Raw genomic sequence first — 17,827 nt, 5'->3', positions numbered from 1 at the left:
CTGAAACCTGAACCTACAGACCGTGGAGAAAACATTTGATTACTAAAGGACACCAAGGAAGTCTCTCAAACTGGATATAATTTACCTTGAATATTGCAGCCCATTTGTGTTTGTTTCGTTCGCTTGGATGCTTTATCTGAGTTTGATGCCTGTTCCTGTTGGCACACGTTTGTCAAATAAATATATTTCATTTGGTTGGTCAAGGAGGTAGGGCGGGCCAGACCCCATAAGGCCTGCCCATAACTCCGACCCTGAGTGGATGACAATTCAGCATCCTGGCATCGATACAACCAAGAACAGAGGGGCTCACTTCTGCTGCCACACATCAGGAGTTCTCTGTAAACTTGGTCAGCCTCTGGTAAGAGTGTCATCAAAGGTGTCCAGGAATCAACTGGTTTAGTCCATCCAGTAGTTTCTGGTGAAAGTGCCAATTGGATGGTTTTCAGACTTGTTGACGAAATGCTTGTTTGGTACACTGCTCTGTTTGAATGTTGTAGTAGTGCAGCCTGTGATGTTCTCCATCTAGAATGACCTATTGGAGAAGAGCTTCTTCCTCAGATCATTGACACAATCTAGGCTGGTTGTCTCATCATAGAGAACACCGGTATCTCTCAAACAATGTGAAAGTGGACAAATCCAGATCATGGTGTTGAAATGGTTCAGCTGCCGTGGAAACAAAGGCATCAGTCACCTCTGGGCATTTCCATGTAAAAGGACCCATGAGCACCAACATGTAAAGTTCATAGGATATAAAAGAAATGGTGCTTAAATAAATGTAGTAGTTCTAAACCTGCGACTGCCTCCTCCGCTCTACACTAGTGACAAGGTGCTTCAACAAAGTACTGAGTAAAGAGTCGGAATACTTATGTAAATGTGACATCAGTTTATTTTTTATATATTTGCAAAAATGTCAAAAAACATGTTTTTGCTTTGTCGTAATGGAGTGTTGTGTGTACAGTCAATTAATGCGGAAAAAAAAAAATTCATCCATTTTAGAAATAGGCTGCAACGTAATAAAATATGGGGAAAAAAATCAAGGGGTCTGATCAGTGTCTTGCATGTAGAGGATGGGTTCTAGTAGAAACAGAGCCCCTGTCCAGAAACAACCCCTTCCTATAGGAACTGGTGGAGATCTGAGAGGGTTGGACAGGCTTAAGCAATATGGTGAAATTCCATCAGAGGACAAGGTGGAGCTATGACTATATTGATGCATCCTATCAAGTCCTCTCAGATCTCTACAAGTGTCTAAAGGGGAAGGGTTGTTCCCGGAAAGGAACAGACACATATTTCCATAATAATAATTTATTATTCCAACTAGCAACAGACCAACCAACATCCCAGCCAGCAGAAGGGTTTACTAGTTAGCTACATACATGATTTCATAAATAATGTTAAATCAACAAGATTCTCAGCTTTAAAAAAGAAAGTGCATTACACTCCCTCGGTTGTTCCATGGACATATGGGTCGGCGTTTGTACCATTGTCATTATGACATCATCAATATGGGACAGAACAGTGGAATTATTTGGATGGATGCACACAGTTGTCCAGACTCTGTAAATCATGCTGTTTAAACAGTGCAGTAACAAAGAGACTCTCTGGCCAGTACAGTTGAGTGTGACTGGCTACGTCCCAATACACTTGTTTATGTTTCCTCCTCCTCCTTTCCTACAGATCACTAGCTAGATTAAGTGGTTAGAACTGGTTAGAAATGTTAATAGCATAGCCATAAACCTTTTTCAGTCCCCTCATATCAGTTGATATGATATATGGCTGGGACTTTTTCCTGACAAAGTGACCCGACTAGGAAAACCTCCAGGTCTATAACTGAAGCCTGGAGTTTTCCCTGGTCTGGTCATGTATAGCTTCTCGTAGAAGGAAAGGGTTATGACGAAAGGAAGAGACAAAGCCTGTGAGCCACAATGGCCTGGTATGCCCGGGTCCTCCAGGCCAGCAGAGGGAGACAAACACACCTTAAGCTCTGGGGACAACAGACAAAATGGCATCCTATTTTGACCAAAGCCCCGTGGGCCCTGGTCAAAAGTAGTGCACTATATAGGGAATAGGGTGCCATTTCAGATACAGTGAGTCAACCTCAACAGGTACGGAACCAGTAGCCCTATGAAATGAAGAGTGGAGTGATTCTCATCAATGGTGTCAAAAAACATTATAGTAAAGATTATGTTCACCTCACTAACTTTATATTAAATGATTACACAGTTCTCTAATCTCACACACGGGTACGGGGAAATGACCTGCAAACCACTGACATTTCAAAACAGACATCAAGGGACAAACCTTAGTCATTCAGTCACACACACACACTTTCTCTCCCTCTGACACACACAGACAGAACTTAGAGTGAAATAATCAGTACAATATGTAAATAAGCTAGGAGAATAAGGAGAATTGCTTTTCCTGCTGTTTCAAAGATACACAAGCTGTTAAAAAATTCACACACACACACTGAGAGGATACCTGGATCATAGTGGGTTATGGGAAGAAGAAGCACTTGTTTGAATTCAATACAAATCTCAAGCACCACCCAGACCAGTGAAAAATCATTAGTAGGAATCAAATAGAAAGATTCAGAGTGCAGAAAGTGAGTGAACAAACCAGCGACACACTGACATTTTCAAATGCCGCCAGGTCAACAACCAATATATAAGATCTCACATCAATAACCCACTTCTGGTTTCCTATTCTGCTTCTCCCTTGTTACTCCCAATACAACCACCAGTGTCCTCACCTCCTCACACACACACACACACACACACACACACACACACACACACACACACACACACACACACACACACACACACACACACACTTCAGGTAGTAGTAGTAATCAACATCATCAGTTCCTAATAGTATAATAAATAGTAATAGCGACAATAAACAGAACCAGTCAAAGTCTCAGTCATGTCACTGGTGTTAATGTTGTTGTTGGCCAGTCAGCCCACTAGGGGGAGCCCTTCCTAAGTCTGTGCCTCTGGTAGGGGTAGCCCAGGCACACAAGGTGCGGTCGGAGGAGCGAGACCATTCGCCCCGCAACAAAGCAGTCCCTTGGTTGCCGTGGCAGCTGAAGGGTCACTGATGCCCCCCCCGTTGAGGTTCCGGTAGGGTCGTCGGGGCGGAACGCGGCGAGGGGTCGGCACCCCCTTCAGGCACACGGATGGAAAGCTCAGACCAATCAGACAGCAGCCCGGACAGGAAATTACCTCATCTTGTTCAGGGGCGGGGCCAGCAGGGGGGCCCGGGATTGCGGTGCGGTAGCCACTAGCCCTCCAGCCAATCGGACGGCCGACGACCACCATCGCCGAGATGTTGTTGTTGTCCAGATGAGGGAGAGGAGGGAGGGAGGAAGGGGCATTGGAGACTGGGTGACGCCAGCCGTTAGGCTGCAGAAACAGGGAGGAAGAGGACGAGGCTGGGTGTAGGAGAAGTCTCCCTTGTGTAGAGACAGCGCCCTCTAGTGTGTCAGGAGACCTGCTGCAGTCCATAGGCTCCCCCAGAGAAAAACCTTCCTCCTCTTCCTCTTCCAGAGGATCCAGAGACACCAGGTCCAGAGGCAGCCCTGAATCATCTGACACGTCCTCCACCACCCCTCCCTTCTCCTTCCTCCTTTCATCCTCCACCATCCCTCCCTTCTCCTTCCTCCTTTCATCCTCCACCATCCCTCCCTTCTCCTTCCTCCTTTCATCCTCCACCATCCCTCCCTTCTCCTTCCTCCTTTCATCCTCCACCATCCCTCCCTTCTCCTTCCTCCTTTCATCCTCCACCATCCCTCCCTTCTCCTTCCTCCTTTCATCCTCCACCATCCCTCCCTTCTCCTTCCTCCTTCCATCCTCCACCATCCCTCCCTTCTCCTTCCTCCTTTCATCCTCCCCCTCCTCTTTCCCCAAGCGCTGCAGGTCGGGGTCACGGAGGAGGGAGAGGGTTCGCCCCAGCTCGGGGGTGCAGGGGACAGACTGGCAGCGTCGCGGGGGCCCGCGGAGTAAGAGGTTTCCCCTGAGGGGGGGAGAGGCGCAGGTGTCAGGCTGCTGGGGAAGGGTGAAGGTCAGGGAGATGACAGACTTGCTGGGGGTGTCGTAGAGCTTGATGCGGCCCCCGTTCAGGTCCTGCCGCAGGGAGAAGGGGTTGACCCGGACCGGGGTGCCGAGTGGGGGCGTCGTTGGTGGAAGCATTTCAGACTGGCTCCGTGACAACTGCTGGTCGCCGGGGCGACAGAGGGAACTCCGTCGTCGGTAGGGGCTGATGTGGCCAGTGGGGGGTTTTGAGGAGAGACAATCGCCCAGAGGGATGGCCGTCTTCCTCTCCTCCTCTCCTCTCTCCATCCCCTCCAGCAAGACCACTATCTCAGAGAACGAGGGACGTGTCTTTGCATTCATCTGAGAAAGAGGGAGAAACAGAGTGAGGGGAGCAGGAAGAGTGTAAACAGTGCATACTTTTTGGAATGTATGGTTGGTTTTAAGTTGTCAATCTGTGCATTTACAGTAAGTATGTACACAGAGTCATTAATGCATGCAATTATTATGAAGTCAGTCAATCTGTCAGGCTGTCAGTCAGTCTGCATCTTACATTGCAGCAGAGGACTGCAAGGTTGAGGAATGGTGTTGGACAGTCACCAACCAGGTTCTCAAAAGCATCCACATCTAGTCCAAAATCCTGCACACACAGAGGACCATCATCATCATCGTTATCATCATCTTTTAATGTAGCCGACTAGGTTAAAATAATATACATGTTGTAGTTCTCCATCATATCAACTAGATGGAGACATACACTGTGATAGAGTTATACTCATTAAGGTGGAACTGACAGTATTTTATCAACATGAAATCTCATTCAAATCTGTTCATACAGTATAGTTCCCCCCAGGAAAAATGACAGATTTTTTTTATAAGATTTCTGACAAGCGAGCACTTAGTCACATTTTCACATTGTCATACATTCTTAGAATATTTGGGAATCACATACTGTATACTAAGTCAAAATAAATATGGAGAGGAAAAGCATCCTTGTGTTTGGACAATTAATAGGCCCTAATTAATCGGCCATTCCGATTAAATCGGTCGACCTCTAGTCGTTACAGTAGTGAAAACACTGTCAGTTCCACTTTAAACCTCACATGCAGCTGGAACTGCTGCCCTGTAATGCAGTGATTAAATACCCAAGTCTTCCACTGCAGTTACATGTGATAATGTGCAATAAGGACAGGGAGGGCACTTATTTTCTGGATCAAAGTGGAAAAAAAGTGGTGTAGAAAGGGTTTGGATTAAGGGTTTACACTGTCAGATTGTTGTGTGATAGTATGAAACCATTGATTTAGGGTTGTGTGATCAGGGAAAAAGGAAAAGCATTGGTTAACTGTGTGCCTGTCATACACTGTGGGGTTGTGTGTGTGTGGGGTTGTATGTGTGTGTGTGTACCTCAGTGCGAGGTAGGAAGTCCGGATCAGCCTCTATCCGGGCGATGATCTCACACAGGATGATTCCATAGGCAAACACATCCACCTAGGGGTCAGAGTCGGGCCAATCACATCTAATCAATAACATCTCACTTGAAATATTCACAATAATACACCTTGGAAGAGTCTGGTCATTTGCTAGAAACATACATATTAGCAGGACCCACTAGACACAACCAGAAAAACACAGCAGGAACATGGAACAGTTGTCCTTCCAGATTGTTTTATAGCAGAGTACTGTTTCATTATATTACTGTGTTTGCTTCGTATAATGATGCACCCGGACCAGTGAGATAACAGCCAGGAAACAGTTGACTACTGTCAAAGATTTGTATAACTTAACTAAGATAAACCACAGCCTGTCGTTTCCAATGGAAACAAATGAGCCATAGTGGGCAGAACAAGCAAGGAGGTGGGCAGAGCCAAGCACGTGCTAACGAGATCCCATTGGCTCGTTCTACCATGCATTTGCATATGTTCATTAGGTAACGCCTACTCTGTAGTGCACGTGTGCAATAACTCAATTCGCCTTTGCACTCCTTCTAAACAATACAACTCTGGCAAAGGGTAAAGTCTACAAAACTTTGTCCACTCTTTTCGTAACAGATTGTAGTTGTGGGAACAGAAAAGTATTGTTTCATCGATGAGTAAATTAACAGAATGTCAGCCAAAATCCATCTTCTCCCACTGCCGTCCTCTGGGCTTCCTCTCATCACCATATTTGTTAGTGACTGGAAACGCCAACCGGATGCTTCACATTTATACATCCAGTGAAATGTCTGTCTCATTGTTCTATCTGTACTTCTGTTAGTACCTTTTCATCATAGAGCTCTCCTCTCAGCACCTCTGGGGCCATCCAGTAGGGGGAGCCCACCACGGCCAGAGGCTGCTGATCAACCCCGTCACTGGAGGAGAGGAAAATAATACATTCATATAGAACACATTTATTTAAAAACACATTTATTTAAAAACAGAATAGAATGTACAATGCATTTAACTAACTCATCTAGACTGTAGGCTATATGTGCAGTCATGATGGGAATATGGGGAGACAGTCATATAGTCCTCCTGTAATCTAGAGGAACTTTCTCACAGCACTAACCTGCAGTCTAGAATCTTCTCACAGCACTAACCTGTAGTCTAGAATCTTCTCACAGCACTAACCTGCAGTCTAGAATCTTCTCACAGCACTAACCTGTAGTCTAGAATCTTCTCACAGCACTAACCTGCAGTCTAGAATCTTCTCACAGCACTAACCTGCAGTCTAGAATCTTCTCACAGCACTAACCTGCAGTCTAGAATCTTCTCACAGCACTAACCTGCAGTCTAGAATCTTCTCACAGCACTAACCTGTCTAGCAGAATCTTCTCACAGCACTAACCTGCAGTCTAGAATCTTCTCACAGCACTAACCTGCAGTCTAGAATCTTCTCACAGCACTAACCTGCAGTCTAGAATCTTCTCACAGCACTAACCTGCAGTCTAGAATCTTCTCACAGCACTAACCTGCAGTCTAGAATCTTCTCACAGCACTAACCTGCAGTCTAGAATCTTCTCACAGCACTAACCTGTAGTCTGGAATCTTCTCACAGCACTAACCTGCAGTCTAGAATCTTCTCACAGCACTAACCTGCAGTCTAGAATCTTCTCACAGCACTAACCTGTAGTCTGGAATCTTCTCACAGCACTAACCTGTAGTCTAGAATCTTCTCACAGCACTAACCTGCAGTCTAGAATCTTCTCACAGCACTAACCTGCAGTCTAGAATCTTCTCACAGCACTAACCTGCAGTCTAGAATCTTCTCACAGCACTAACCTGCAGTCTAGAATCTTCTCACAGCACTAACCTGCAGTCTAGAATCTTCTCACAGCACTAACCTGCAGTCTAGAATCTTCTCACAGCACTAACCTGCAGTCTAGAATCTTCTCACAGCACTAACCTGCAGTCTAGAATCTTCTCACAGCACTAACCTGCAGTCTGGAATCTTCTCACAGCACTAACCTGCAGTCTGGAATCTTCTCACAGCACTAACCTGCAGTCTGGAATCTTCTCACAGCACTAACCTGCAGTCTGGAATCTTCTCACAGCACTAACCTGCAGTCTAGAATCTTCTCACAGCACTAACCTGCAGTCTGGAATCTTCTCACAGCACTAACCTGCAGTCTGGAATCTTCTCACAGTACTAACCTGCAGTCTAGAATCTTCTCACAGCACTAACCAGTCTAGAAATAGAATCTTCTCACAGCACTAACCTGCAGTCTAGAATCTTCTCACAGCACTAACCTGCAGTCTGGAATCTTCTCACAGCACTAACCTGCAGCAGTCTCACAGAATCTTCTCACAGCACTAACCTGCAGTCTAGAATCTTCTCACAGCACTAACCTGCAGTCTAGAATCTTCTCACAGCACTAACCTGCAGTCTAGAATCTTCTCACAGCACTAACCTGCAGTCTGGAATCTTCTCACAGCACTAACCTGCAGTCTAGAATCTTCTCACAGCACTAACCTGTAGTCTGGAATCTTCTCACAGCACTAACCTGTAGTCTGGAATCTTCTCACAGCACTAACCTGTAGTCTGGAATCTTCTCACAGCACTAACCTGCAGTCTGGAATCTTCTCACAGCACTAACCTGTAGTCTGGAATCTTCTCACAGTACTAACCTGTAGTCTGGAATCTTCTCACAGCACTAACCTGTAGTCTGGAATCTTCTCACAGCACTAACCTGCAGTCTAGAATCTTCTCACAGCACTAACCTGTAGTCTGGAATCTTCTCACAGCACTAACCTGCAGTCTAGAATCTTCTCACAGCACTAACCTGCAGTCTAGAATCTTCTCACAGCACTAACCTGTAGTCTGGAATCTTCTCACAGCACTAACCTGTAGTCTGGAATCTTCTCACAGCACTAACCTGTAGTCTAGAATCTTCTCACAGCACTAACCTGTAGTCTGGAATCTTCTCACAGCACTAACCTGCAGTCTAGAATCTTCTCACAGCACTAACCTGTAGTCTGGAATCTTCTCACAGCACTAACCTGCAGTCTAGAATCTTCTCACAGCACTAACCTGCAGTCTAGAATCTTCTCACAGCACTAACCTGCAGTCTAGAATCTTCTCACAGCACTAACCTGTAGTCTAGAATCTTCTCACAGCACTAACCTGTAGTCTAGAATCTTCTCACAGCACTAACCTGCAGTCTAGAATCTTCTCACAGCACTAACCTGCAGTCTAGAATCTTCTCACAGCACTAACCTGTAGTCTAGAATCTTCTCACAGCACTAACCTGCAGTCTAGAATCTTCTCACAGCACTAACCTGTAGTCTAGAATCTTCTCACAGCACTAACCTGCAGTCTAGAATCTTCTCACAGCACTAACCTGTAGTCTAGAATCTTCTCACAGCACTAACCTGCAGTCTAGAATCTTCTCACAGCACTAACCTGTAGTCTGGAATCTTCTCACAGCACTAACCTGTAGTCTGGAATATTCTCACAGTACTAACCTTTAGTCTGGAATATTCTCACAGCACTAACCTGTAGTCTGGAATCTTCTCACAGCACTAACCTTTAGTCTGGAATATTCTCACAGTACTAACCTGTAGTCTGGAATATTCTCACAGTACTAACCTGTAGTCTGGAATATTCTCACAGTACTAACCTGTAGTCTGGAATCTTCTCTGCCAGACCAAAGTCTCCCACTACTGCAGTGAACACACCATTCTCACAGCGTACCAGACAGTTCTATAGAGAGAGAGAGAGAGAGAGAGAGAGAGAGAGAGAGAGAGAGAGAGAGAGAGAGAGAGAGAGAGAGAGAGAGAGAGAGAGAGAGAGGGGAGAGAGAGAGAGAGAGAGAGAGAGAGGGAGAGAGAGAGAGAGAGAGAGAGAGAGAGAGGGGAGAGAGAGAGAGGGGAGAGAGAGAGAGAGAGAGAGGGGAGAGAGAGAGAGGGGAGAGAGAGAGGGGAGAGAGAGAGGAGAGGAGAGAGAGAGAGAGAGAGAGAGAGAGAGAGAGAGAGAGAGAGGGGAGAGAGAGGGGAGAGAGAGAGGGGAGAGAGAGGGGAGAGAGGGAGGAGAGAGAGGGGAGAGAGAGAGGGGGAGAGAGAGAGAGGGGGAGAGAGAGAGGAGAGGAGAGAGAGGGGAGAGAGAGGAGAGAGAGAGAGGGGAGAGAGAGAGGGGGAGAGAGAGGGGGAGAGAGAGAGGAGAGAGGAGAGAGAGCATATGAGTGTGTGTGTGAGATTAAATTAACAATTAATGCAAGATGACGAAGGGAAGAGTTATTGTGTATGTCTGGTCCCCTATATGCTCTTATCTCCTACCTTGGAGGTGAGGTCTCTGTGGAAGATGCCCTTGCTGTGGAGGTACTGCAGGCCACAGGCGATGTCCTGAGACAGACCCATCCTCACCGACCACGACAGATACCTGTCACTGTCCAGCAGCTGCTCCAGGTTACCCCCATTGATGTACTGTAGGTAACCATGACAACACCACACACACAGTTAATGAGATTGAGTCCATTCCAGACAGACAGATTCTGTGTATGCCCACACCTATTACATGATCATTAACCCTACATTAAATTGATGTGGTTCCTGAGACGTTAAACACTTCCATAGGCGTTGTAAGGACGTAATACTCTGTAGAGACCTTAGCCTATGTTCTTTGCAGGCCTGTGTAAAATTTAATTTAAATGGAACGCAACCCTCATCTTCATTAATTTTTATGGCCAGTGTATACAGCCAATTCTGTTACCATGGACACTATTGTCTCTGGAAGATAAAATGCAAGGACTCCCTCCAGAGAGACAGAATCCGGATGAGTTTACCTCAGTTAGAGCATGGAGCTGGCCCTCCTGTACACACACTCCCAGGAACCTGAGCAGAGAGGGAGAGCATTCAAAACACACGGAATACATCCAGAATACATCATCTACACAGCTAAAAACAACTATGTGATTTCAAACCTAGTTTACAAGCGGTTTCAATGATTCCAATAATGTCTTACATTTGAAGAGAGTTTGTGTGTGTCTGTCCTCTGTTCTGATAATGGTTTTGCACCATTTTACAGGCTAGTTTTCTGCCTGTCCGTCTTTCCAGATTACATGTTTTTAATTGACAGCAGTTGTGTCTTTTCCCTTGGGTGGTGCTGCTGAGAGTTGACGCAAGTTCTATCCACAGCAAAGGTAGGCTACTACCACAAAGATTATAAGAACCCCTTCCATCTGTGACAACAACACAGTGCTACTAATAAATGGTCTGAGCGAGGGTGACAGGGCAGCTGTGCAATATGCACTGCACATAGCCAAGTGTGTACATTGTGCATGCAGTGTGTGTGTGTGTGTGTGTGTGTGTGTGTGTGTGTGTGTAGCTCTAGACATACCCGAGTATATTGGGGTGGCAGAGCCGGTTCATGAGCTGGACCTCCCTGAGCATGTTGGCCTTGTTGCTGGCCAGAGTGTTCATCTTTAGGGCCATCACCTGGCCTGTGATCCTGTGCTGCACCTGCAGGGGGAGACAGAGAGCAGCACTGCTTCAGACAACCATAGAGATTATTATTAAAATAAAAATATTTAACCTTTATTTAACTAGATCAGTCAGTTAAGAATGTTTTATTTCATTACAATGGCTCCTCTCTCTCAGATGGTGAGAGAGAGGACTGGGTGGTATTCACTAGAGACAACCATAGAGATGAGGTGAGAGAGAGGACTGGGTGGTATTCACTAGAGACAACCATAGAGATGAGGTGAGAGAGGACTGGGTGGTATTCACTAGAGACAACCATAGAGATGGTGAGAGAGGACTGGGTGGTATTCACTAGAGACAACCTAGAGAGACAGGACTGGGTGGTATTCATAGAGATAGAGATGAGGTGAGAGAGGACTGGGTGGTATTCACTAGAGACAACCATAGAGATGAGGTGAGAGAGGACTGGGTGGTATTCACTAGAGACAACCATAGAGATGAGGTGAGAGAGGACTGGGTGGTATTCACTAGAGACAACCATAGAGATGAGGTGAGAGAGAGGACTGGGTGGTATTCACTAGAGACAACCATAGAGATGAGGTGAGAGAGAGGACTGGGTGATATTCACTAGAGATAGAGATGAGGTGAGAGAGGACTGGGTGGTATTCACTAGAGACAACCATAGAGATGAGGTGAGAGAGGACTGGGTGGTATTCACTAGAGACAACCATAGAGATGAGGTGAGAGAGGACTGGGTGGTATTCACTAGAGACAACCATAGAGATGAGGTGAGAGAGAGGACTGGGTGGTATTCACTAGAGACAACCATAGAGATGAGGTGAGAGAGAGGACTGGGTGGTATTCACTAGAGACAACCATAGAGATGGTGAGAAAGAGGACTGGGTGGTATTCACTAGAGACAACCATAGAGATGAGGTGAGAGAGGACTGGGTGGTATTCACTAGAGACAACCATAGAGATGAGGTGAGAGAGGACTGGGTGGTATTCACTAGAGACAACCATAGAGATGAGGTGAGAGAGAGGACTGGGTGGTATTCACTAGAGACAACCATAGAGATGAGGTGAGAGAGAGGACTGGGTGGTATTCACTAGAGACAACCATAGAGATGAGGTGAGAGAGAGGACTGGGTGATATTCACTAGAGACAACCATAGAGATGGTGAGAAAGAGGACTGGGTGGTATTCACTAGAGACAACCATAGAGATGAGGTGAGAGAGAGGACTGGGTGGTATTCACTAGAGACAACCATAGAGATGAGGTGAGAGAGGACTGGGTGGTATTCACTAGAGACAACCATAGAGATGAGGTGAGAGAGGACTGAGTGGTATTCACTAGAGACAACCATAGAGATGGTGAGAAAGAGGACTGGGTGGTATTCACTAGAGACAACCATAGAGATGGTGAGAAAGAGGACTGGGTGGTATTCACTAAAGACAACCATAGTTTCACTAGAAACTAAATGGCAGAAAGTGGACCGAAACAGGGTGGGACTAACTTGAACCTGGCATTGTGAACAGTGTACGAGTAGAAAAGGTGTGTACAACAGTAGTTATATAGGATGAGTCTTGACTAGAATACAGTATATAAAGGGAGTAAAACAGTATGGAAACATTACTAAAGTGACCAGTGCAGTCTGTAAGGTGCAGGGTAGAGTACCGGGTGGTAGCCGGCTAGTAACAGTGACTAAAGTTCAGGGCAGGGTACTGGGCAGAGACCGGCTAGTGGAGATTATTTAACAGTCTGATGGCCTCAGTCTCTTGGTCCTGGTCCCAGCTGTGAAGCACCTGTACTGTCTCCACCTTCTAGATGGAAGCGGGGTGAACAGTCTGATGGCCTCAGTCTCTTGGTCCTGGTCCCAGCTGTGAAGCACCTGTACTGTCTCCACCTTCTAGATGGAAGCAGGGTGAACAGTCTGATGGCCTCAGTCTCTTGGTCCTGGTCCCAGCTGTGAAGCACCTGTACTGTCTCCACCTTCTAGATGGAAGCAGGGTGAACAGTCTGATGGCCTCAGTCTCTTGGTCCTGGTCCCAGCTGTGAAGCACCTGTACTGTCTCCACCTTCTAGATGGAAGCAGGGTGAACAGTCTGATGGCCTCAGTCTCTTGGTCCTGGTCCCAGCTGTGAAGCACCTGTACTGTCTCCACCTTCTAGATGGAAGCGGGGTGAACAGTCTGATGGCCTCAGTCTCTTGGTCCTGGTCCCAGCTGTGAAGCACCTGTACTGTCTCCACCTTCTAGATGGAAGCGGGGTGAACAGTCTGATGGCCTCAGTCTCTTGGTCCTGGTCCCAGCTGTGAAGCACCTGTACTGTCTCCACCTTCTAGATGGAAGCGGGGTGAACAGTCTGATGGCCTCAGTCTCTTGGTCCTGGTCCCAGCTGTGAAGCACCTGTACTGTCTCCACCTTCTAGATGGAAGCGGGGTGAACAGTCTGATGGCCTCAGTCTCTTGGTCCTGGTCCCAGCTGTGAAGCACCTGTACTGTCTCCACCTTCTAGATGGAAGCAGGGTGAACAGTCTGATGGCCTCAGTCTCTTGGTCCTGGTCCCAGCTGTGAAGCACCTGTACTGTCTCCACCTTCTAGATGGAAGCAGGGTGAACAGTCTGATGGCCTCAGTCTCTTGGTCCTGGTCCCAGCTGTGAAGCACCTGTACTGTCTCCACCTTCTAGATGGAAGCAGGGTGAACAGTCTGATGGCCTCAGTCTCTTGGTCCTGGTCCCAGCTGTGAAGCACCTGTACTGTCTCCACCTTCTAGATGGAAGCAGGGTGAACAGTCTGATGGCCTCAGTCTCTTGGTCCTGGTCCCAGCTGTGAAGCACCTGTACTGTCTCCACCTTCTAGATGGAAGCAGGGTGAACAGTCTGATGGCCTCAGTCTCTTGGTCCTGGTCCCAGCTGTGAAGCACCTGTACCGTCTCCACCTTCTAGACGGAAGCGGGGTGAACAGTCTGATGGCCTCAGTCTCTTGGTCCTGGTCCCAGCTGTGAAGCACCTGTACCGTCTCCACCTTCTAGATGGAAGCGGGGTGAACAGTCTGATGGCCTCAGTCTCTTGGTCCTGGTCCCAGCTGTGAAGCACCTGTACTGTCTCCACCTTCTAGATGGAAGCGGGGTGAACAGTCTGATGGCCTCAGTCTCTTGGTCCTGGTCCCAGCTGTGAAGCACCTGTACTGTCTCCACCTTCTAGATGGAAGCGGGGTGAACAGTCTGATGGCCTCAGTCTCTTGGTCCTGGTCCCAGCTGTGAAGCACCTGTACTGTCTCCACCTTCTAGATGGAAGCGGGGTGAACAGTCTGATGGCCTCAGTCTCTTGGTCCTGGTCCCAGCTGTGAAGCACCTGTACTGTCTCCACCTTCTAGATGGAAGCAGGGTGAACAGTCTGATGGCCTCAGTCTCTTGGTCCTGGTCCCAGCTGTGAAGCACCTGTACCGTCTCCACCTTCTAGACGGAAGCGGGGTGAACAGTCTGATGGCCTCAGTCTCTTGGTCCTGGTCCCAGCTGTGAAGCACCTGTACCGTCTCCACCTTCTAGATGGAAGCGGGGTGAACAGTCTGATGGCCTCAGTCTCTTGGTCCTGGTCCCAGCTGTGAAGCACCTGTACCGTCTCCACCTTCTAGATGGAAGCGGGGTGAACAGGATGTGGCTCAGGTCCTTGATGATGTTCATGGCCTTCCTGTGACACTGGTGCTGTAGATGTCCTGGAGGGCAGGCAGTGTGTCTTCTTCACCACGCTGTCTATGTGAAGGGACCTTTTTTTATGTCTTTAAAAATAAATACAAATAATTGTAATCGTTTTTTAAATTTTTCCTTTAATTTTTTTTTTTTTTTGTGGTATCCAAATTGGTAGTTAGTCTTGTGCCATTGCTGCAACTCCCGTACGGACTCAGGAGAGGCGAAGGTCAAGAGCCATGTGTCCTCTGAAACACAACCCAGCCGCACTGCTTCTTGACACAACGCTCGCTTCACCTGGAGGCCAGCCGCACCAATGTGTCGGAGGAAACACTGTACACTTGGCGACCGTGTCAGCGTGCATTGCGCCCGGCAAGCCACACGAATCGCTAGAACATGGGGCAAGAACATCCCTGCCGACCAAACCTTCCCATTCCCCTTGCCTGGCCACGCAGTCATAGGTGAACAGAGAGTATAGAAGGGGGCTGACCAAACACCCCTGTGTGGCCACCGTGTTGAGGATCAGCGTGGCGGAGGTGTTGTAGCCCATCTATATCACTTGGGGTCGGCCTGTCAAAAAGACCAGGACTCAGTTGCACCGGGAGGGGCTGAGACCAAGGGCCCTCAACTTAGTGATGAGCTTGGAGGGTACTATGGTATTCTTACATACAGTTGAAGTCAGAATTTTACATACACCTTAGCCAAATACATTTAAACTCAGTTTTTCACAATTCCTGACATTTAATCCTGGTAAACATTCCCTGTCTCAGGTCAGTTAGGATCACCACTTTATTTTAAGAATGTGAAATGTCAGAATAATAGTAGAGAGAATTATTTATTTCAGCTTTTACATTCCCAGTGGGTCAGAAGTTTACATACACTCAATTAGTATTTGTTATCATTGCTTTTAAATTGTTTAACTTGGGTCAAACGTTTAAGGTAGCCTTCCACAACCTTCCCACAATAAGTTGGGTGAAATTTGGCCCATTCCTCCTGACAGAGCTGGTGTAACTGAGTCAGGCTTGTAGGCCTCCTTGCTTGCACACACTTTCAGTTCTGACCATACATTTTCTGTAGGATTGAGGTCAGGACTTTGTGATGGCCACTCCAATACCTTGACTTTGTGTCCTTAAGCCATTTTGCCACAACTTTGGAATTATGCTTGGGGTCATTGTCTATTTGGAAGACCCAATTGCGACCAAGCTTTACCTTCCTGACTGATGTCTTGAGATGTTGCTTCAATATATCCACATAATTTTCTTTCCTCGTGATGCCATCTATTTTGTGAAGTGCATCAGGCCCTCCGGCAGAAAAGCACCCCCACAACATGATGCTGCCACCCCCCGTGCTTCACGGTTGGGATGGTGTTCTTCAGCTTGCAAGCCTCCGCCTTTTTCCTCTTAACATAACGATGGTCATTATGGCCAAACAGTTCTATTTTTGTTTCATCAGACCAGAGGACATTTCTCCAAAAAGTTTGATCTTTGTCCCCATGTGCAGTTGCGAACAGTAGTCTGGCTTTTTTATGGCGGTTTTGGAGCAGTGGCTTCTTCCTTGCTGAGCGGCCTTTCAGGTTATGTCGATATAGGACTCGTTTTACTGTGGATATAGATACTTTTGTACCCGTTTCCTCCAGCATCTTCACAGGGTCCTGTGCTGTTGTTCTGGGATGGATTTGCACTTTTTGCACCAAAGTACGTTCATCTCTAGGAGAGAGAACGCATCTCCTTCCTGAGCAGTATGACGGCTGCATTGTCCCATGGTGTTTATACTTGCGTACTATTGTTTGTACAGATGAATGTGGTACCTTCAGGCGTTTGGAAATTGCTCCCAATGATGAACCAGACTTGTGGAGGTCTACAATTTTTTTTTCCTGAGGTCTCGGCTGATTTCTTTTGATTTTTCCATGATGTCAAGCAAAGAGGCACTGAGTTTGAAGGTAGGCCTTGAAATACATCCACAGATACACCTCCAATTGACTCAAATGATGTCAATTAGCCTATCAGAAGTTTCTAAAGCCATGACATCATTTTCTGGAATTTTCCAAGCTGTTTAAAGGCACAGTCAACTTAGTGTATGTAAACTTCTGTCCCACTGGAATTGTGATACAGTGAATTATAAGTGAAATAATCTGTCTGTAAACAATTTGTGTGTCATGCACAAAGTAGATGTCCTAACTGACTTGCCAAAACTATAGTTTGTTAACAAGAAATTTGTGGAGTGGTTGAAAAACGAGTTAATGACTCCAACCTAAGTGTATTTAAACTTCTGACTTCAACTGTAGATATTTCTCTTGTCCAGGTGGGATAGGAACACAAACCTGGAGTATGATGAAGTTGCTCCTTCCTATACAGATCTAAGATCAGTTTAGAACCCCCCCTTAATGGTCTAGTACAGAGTTTGAGGAGGGCAAGCTGATCCTAGATCTGTGCTTAGGGCTATGGAAACTTCTACCTGGAGGTGAGGGGACACAGTTAATAGTAGATCTGGTACTGTGTGTGTAAGAGGGAGAGAGAGAAGGGGGGAAGAGAAAGGAGGTGGATGTGTTAGTTGCAATTAGTGTGTAAGTGGTGCATATGTACTAGCATGTGGCATGCGTTATGGACAATGATTGGTTGAAGACCTATGTGTGGCTTTTTGCTTGAGTCAGACTGTGTGTGTGTGTGTGTGGTGGTGGGGGGGGGTAGGTTTAGGGTTACAGGTTAAGGTTCTGGAAAATAGGATTGTGAATGGATATTAATGGATATTTAGGATTGTGAATGGATTGTGAATGGATATTTAGGTCCCCATGAGGATGGAAGAACATATTGTGTGTATTTAATAGCCGCTCCGCACTAATAGGATTTCTAGATTTCCCATCACCCCTCTTGATCTGCACAAATCCAGGGTACCGTCACTGTGACATCACAACATAGACAGGACAGTCTCAGCCTCTTAAAACACACACACACAAACACACACCCTCCAAACACTTTCGAGCAAAACCACACCAGTCAACTCTTAAAATGTAAACTAATTGGTTGTGGGACTAAAACATGGGCTGTAAAACTATTTCCATTGCAAAGACCAATGCAAAACATGGTCAGCTTTAGTATCATTGACTTGTATTCTAATCAATCAGGATCATGCAGGGTGAATGAGGCAGGAACAGGATGTTGGCAAGCTAATCAAATGTTTGGTGAATATGAACTATTGACGGCATGAGCGTTGTGTCATT

At 46.6% G+C, this 17,827-nt stretch overlaps 1 protein-coding gene and 1 long non-coding RNA gene across 4 annotated transcripts in view; both read right to left on the bottom strand.

The window, feature by feature from the left end:
• Positions 1 to 869: 869 nt before the first annotated feature.
• Positions 870 to 17,827, bottom strand: part of LOC127908024 (dual specificity testis-specific protein kinase 1-like) — a 26,158-nt gene continuing 9,200 nt past the window's right edge. For both annotated transcript variants that reach the window (XM_052464979.1, XM_052464980.1), the window contains exons 3-10: positions 10,842 to 10,963; positions 10,288 to 10,336; positions 9,782 to 9,928; positions 9,127 to 9,209; positions 6,288 to 6,378; positions 5,436 to 5,519; positions 4,585 to 4,671; positions 870 to 4,394 (exon numbers count right to left, since the gene is read on the bottom strand). In XM_052464979.1, the coding sequence (XP_052320939.1) occupies positions 2,982 to 4,394; positions 4,585 to 4,671; positions 5,436 to 5,519; positions 6,288 to 6,378; positions 9,127 to 9,209; positions 9,782 to 9,928; positions 10,288 to 10,336; positions 10,842 to 10,963 (2,076 nt within the window). In that variant the 3' untranslated portion in view covers positions 870 to 2,981. The remainder of the gene's footprint in view (positions 4,395 to 4,584; positions 4,672 to 5,435; positions 5,520 to 6,287; positions 6,379 to 9,126; positions 9,210 to 9,781; positions 9,929 to 10,287; positions 10,337 to 10,841; positions 10,964 to 17,827) is intronic.
• On the bottom strand, positions 6,437 to 8,114 carry LOC127908025 (uncharacterized). 2 transcript variants are annotated; one of them, XR_008065909.1, is made up of 4 exons: positions 8,104 to 8,114; positions 7,887 to 7,948; positions 7,165 to 7,536; positions 6,437 to 6,575 (listed from the first exon to the last, which is right to left on the bottom strand). It is a non-coding gene; the product is annotated as an uncharacterized LOC127908025 (long non-coding RNA). The 2 variants fall into 2 exon arrangements; XR_008065908.1 differs by lacking the exon at positions 7,887 to 7,948 and adding an exon at positions 7,726 to 7,787.

Source organism: Oncorhynchus keta, chromosome 16, assembly GCF_023373465.1.
Source record: "Oncorhynchus keta strain PuntledgeMale-10-30-2019 chromosome 16, Oket_V2, whole genome shotgun sequence".
In the NCBI taxonomy this organism is placed as follows: Eukaryota; Metazoa; Chordata; class Actinopteri; order Salmoniformes; family Salmonidae; genus Oncorhynchus; species Oncorhynchus keta.
Note: the sequence above shows the minus strand (reverse complement) of the source record. Positions and strands in the feature narration are given on the sequence as shown.